This window comes from Blastocystis sp. subtype 4 (genome assembly GCF_000743755.1).
Source record: "Blastocystis sp. subtype 4 strain WR1 chromosome Unknown seqid_0968, whole genome shotgun sequence".
In the NCBI taxonomy this organism is placed as follows: domain Eukaryota; class Bigyra; order Opalinata; family Blastocystidae; genus Blastocystis; species Blastocystis sp. subtype 4.
Window position 1 is genome coordinate 1 of NW_014568579.1, and position 1,078 is coordinate 1,078.

The window sequence follows — 1,078 nt, forward strand, 5'->3', positions numbered from 1 at the left end:
GATCGGTTTTGTTCCACTACTCATTTCCATGATATCCAATTCCATCTCTCCAACATCAACAGTTAGAGTATATCCAGATCCTGCACTCCATCCATCTCCCCATGAATCAGCTCCTTCAAATGTGTATATTCCATTATCCAAACAGAAATCAACATAGTAATAAGCACTTGCTACAGGAAATGGAGATACTGACTGAAGAACAGTTCCTGAAGTTCCTCTTCCTTCATACAGTTTCCATGAATTCTCACTCTTATAATAATCAGCATAGAAACGAACAGTCATCAATCCTCGAGTACCAGAACATATAGTCACTTCAAATGAGATAGTAACAGTCACATCTCCTCCACTAATCTTAGTAGCAGTGATGGTATAGATTTGAGCACTACTCTCATCAGTGGCAGTACCTGAAATCCAACCAGTATAAGGATCCAACACAATACCATCAGGAAGAGAAGGATTAATTCTGAAGTTCATGTAACCATCATTATTCTGAGGAATCACTTCAGCCATTTCAATATACCTGTACACAGTGACTGAAGAATCATAAGTGAAGTTAGGAATATCAGCCATCACATTATCAGCAAACAGATCCAGAGATTGAACATACCAAGTACAAGAAGAAGAATCACCAGTACCAAAGTTCTCAAACTTGAATTGATTATAAGGAGTATTGTTAGAGAAGTAGATTCTTCTCTTCTGACCAGAGTGTCCATTCATCTGTTCCCAAGTTACGACCATACAAATTGAATTGAGCAGCCTTATTATTGCTGTATGTTGTTGTATAGTAGTTCTGAATCTGAACAGAACTGATCCATTCACGACGATTGTTTGATAGAGTCAAAGTCAGAGCATTCTCAGTACAGGAATAGTAATAGATATTGGTTCCATAATACATATCAAATGGATAAGTGGCAGTTCCATACATACCAGATAATGAAGCAGTGAATTCCCAGATATGAGATTCAGATTGTTCTGATGCCATCAAACGAACAACTGCATCGAAATAGGATGTGGTGTAACTGTCAGCAATAGCAACAATAGCAATAGCAATCGTGTTACTTCCAGATTGAAGGAATGT

The 1,078-nt window shown here is 37.8% G+C and overlaps 1 protein-coding gene across 1 annotated transcript; it reads right to left on the reverse strand.

The window, feature by feature from the left end:
* Positions 1 to 62: 62 nt before the first annotated feature.
* Positions 63 to 738, reverse strand: JH06_5784 (hypothetical protein; the record flags this gene model as incomplete). Its single annotated transcript, XM_014669181.1, has 2 exons — positions 63 to 170; positions 202 to 738. The coding sequence occupies 2 exons, from the start codon at positions 736 to 738 to the stop codon at positions 63 to 65; spliced, it is 645 nt and encodes a 214-aa protein (XP_014524667.1).
* Positions 739 to 1,078: the final 340 nt, after the last annotated feature.